Genomic DNA, 2835 nt, shown 5'->3' on the forward strand with positions numbered 1-2835 from the left:
CAGAGACAGCGGTCGTACAGACCCAGCCACAGAGCAGGGCGAGCCGGCGAACGATGAACATGGCATCGAGCAACCGTCCGAACAAGGCAACTTGGATAAACAAACCGCACAACCCGTCCCCGGCGAAGATAACAGTCCGGACGACCTCACGCCAGACAAGTTCCTGGAACAGGAAAACCTCCACAAAAGGCTCGTCGCCATGGCGCATAGCCTAAAAAAGCAGAAGCGGAAGCTCAAAACTGTGGAAGACGCACTCCGAATCAGACGGAGCAAAGTACTCAACACCGCAGACAAATACGGCGATAGTCGCCACACAAAGAGCTACCCGAAGCGAAAGCTACTGCCCGAATTTGATGAGGAGGCCCTAGAGCCCCCAAAATCAAAAAATAAGGAAGCCACCCGGTCGGATAGACGACCCCATGGACAACATAGAGCGGCAAATGGCGCCGCACACAAACCAACACGCGATCCACCCAAGGATTCGCATCAAAAGGATGGCCCAGCCAGGTCCATTTACGGGCCAAGAAAGCAAGCTCTAGTAAGAAATGTAACGCAAAAAATATCCGAACAACATGGCACACCCAAGTACAGGGGTGCTGCACACCCTCTCTGTTTCACCAATGAGGTGTTGGACCATGAATTTCCAGCGGGATTCAAGCCCATAAACATAGAGGCGTACGACGGAACAACAGACCCTGGAGTCTGGATTGAGGATTATATCCTAGACATACACATGTCCAGAGGAGACGACCTCCACGCCATAAAATACTTACCCCTCAAGCTCAAAGGGCCAGCCCGGCATTGGCTTATAGGCCTTCCCGAAAACACCATTGGAAGTTGGGAAGAGCTCGAGGATGCTTTTCGGGCAAATTTTCAAGGGACCTATGTCCAACCTCCGGACGCAGACGATTTAAGCCATATAACTCAACAGCCCGGAGAGTCAGCCCGGAAACTCTGGAACAGATTTCTTACTAAAAAGAACCAGATAGTCGACTGTCCGGACGCCGAAGCCTTAGCGGCTTTCAAACACAGCGTTCGAGACGAATGGCTCGCCAGACACCTCGGCCAAGAAAAGCCAAGAACAATGGTCGCATTAACAAGCCTCATGACCCGCTTTTGCGCGGGAGAGGACAGCTGGTTGGCAAGATGCAGCACCAGTGACCCAAGTACATTCGAAGCTAGGGATGGAAACGGGAAACCGTGACGCAGCAAGAACCAGCACCGGAATAAGGGAAACAGCCCGAAGAGCACGGCACTCAACGCCAGATTCAAAAGCTCTCGGCAGAATCAGAAAAAGCTGCCCCTCAAGGATAACAGGGACGAGCTATCTAACCTAAACAAAATCTTGGATAAGATATGTCAAATCCACAGTACTCCCGGGAAGCCTGCAAACCATACCCACAGAGATTGTTGGGTCTTCAAGCAATCCGGCAAACTCAACACCGAACACAAGGGGCTCGACACACCAAGTGAGGACGATGACGAACCCCACAAGCAGAGCACCGGGAAACAAAAGAATTTCCCACAAGAAGTCAAAACAGTAAACTTACTTCACGTGACAAAAGGGAAAAACAGAGTGGCGCCTATAGAGATACGCGCCATACGGCCTATCCCGAAGGAGTCTCGCCACTGGTTGTTAAAACCGATCACCTTCGACCATCAGGATTACTCTAAAAGTATCCGGAACGCAGGCTGGACTGCCCTGATATTAGATCCGATAATCGACGGACTCCACTTTACACAAGTCCTGATGGACGGCGGCAGTGGTCTAAACCTGCTATATCAGGACACAATCCGCAAAATGGGGATGGACCCAACAAAAATTCACCATAGCAACACTTCCTTTCAAGGAGTAACGCCAGGCCCGGATGCCCATTGCACGGGTTCTCTCTTGCTAGAAGTTATGTTCGGCTCCCCCGATAACTTCCGCCGCGAAAAACTAACCTTCCACATCGCCCCATTTTCAAGTAGCTATCAAGCACTACTGGGACGCGAAGCTTTTGCCCACTTTAATGCAATACCGCATTATGCATCTCTTACGCTTAAGATGCCCGGTCCACGAGGCATCATCTCACTAAAGGGAAATATAGAGTGTTCCTCGAGCGCGGAAGAATATGCGGCTGCCTTGACAGCCATACATTAAAACAACTTCACCAACAAAAGCATCTAACAGGTCATTAAGACCACGGACACGGCTAGGCGAGTCTGGAGCAAACATATAATTGATAAAGATTTAGTAGCCGTACACCCCTACACAAGGGGCTCCGCGTATGTAAAATAAGCGACAATAAGGCTCAATTTTACCCGTCTTGAATTATACTTTGTTTATTTAGTACAACATACATTCCGCACAACTATTCTTTTTTTTCTTTTCAGCTAAGTTCCTCTCTTTTACAGATAAACACCATGCTACGCCCGTCCAGGACACGGCACAACGGAGACACAAGCGCAGACGTGCAGCAGGGACCCGTCTCCAGGATTCTTTTTAGATTAAGACCCTGCGTAAACCTTTTTTACTGTCTCTTGTTGATACACATCCCCGGATTCTCAGTATAACTGAGGAGGAGGCTGGCATCTTGGCATGTGGCCACGTCAGAATTTTGCACGTACCTGGACACCAGGGGCTTATTATCAAGGGCATTGCTCAGTCCGTTTCCATAAAGACCGAATACCTAAGGGAGTGTTCGGCGTCGCGAGTTTGGCCTTATATGCATCAGCTCCGAATCATGTCTTTGGTCAAATGTTGGGTTTGCCCGGCTCCTGTGTTTTGCTGCCTTACGTTCCGTTCTATCGGCTAAGGCGGCACCAGGAGAACTACTGCGATTGTGCCCCGAT

The 2835-nt window shown here is 49.9% G+C and overlaps 1 protein-coding gene across 1 annotated transcript; it reads left to right on the plus strand.

Annotated features, from left to right (window-relative positions):
- Positions 1-1645: 1645 nt before the first annotated feature.
- On the plus strand, positions 1646-2222 carry LOC125554543 (the record flags this gene model as incomplete). Its single annotated transcript, XM_048718068.1, has 2 exons — positions 1646-2091; positions 2183-2222. Coding segments are annotated over 2 exons (486 nt in total), but the record flags the coding sequence as incomplete, so codon positions are not given.
- Positions 2223-2835: the final 613 nt, after the last annotated feature.

Source organism: Triticum urartu, chromosome 4 (genome assembly GCF_003073215.2).
Source record: "Triticum urartu cultivar G1812 chromosome 4, Tu2.1, whole genome shotgun sequence".
In the NCBI taxonomy this organism is placed as follows: Eukaryota; Viridiplantae; Streptophyta; class Magnoliopsida; order Poales; family Poaceae; genus Triticum; species Triticum urartu.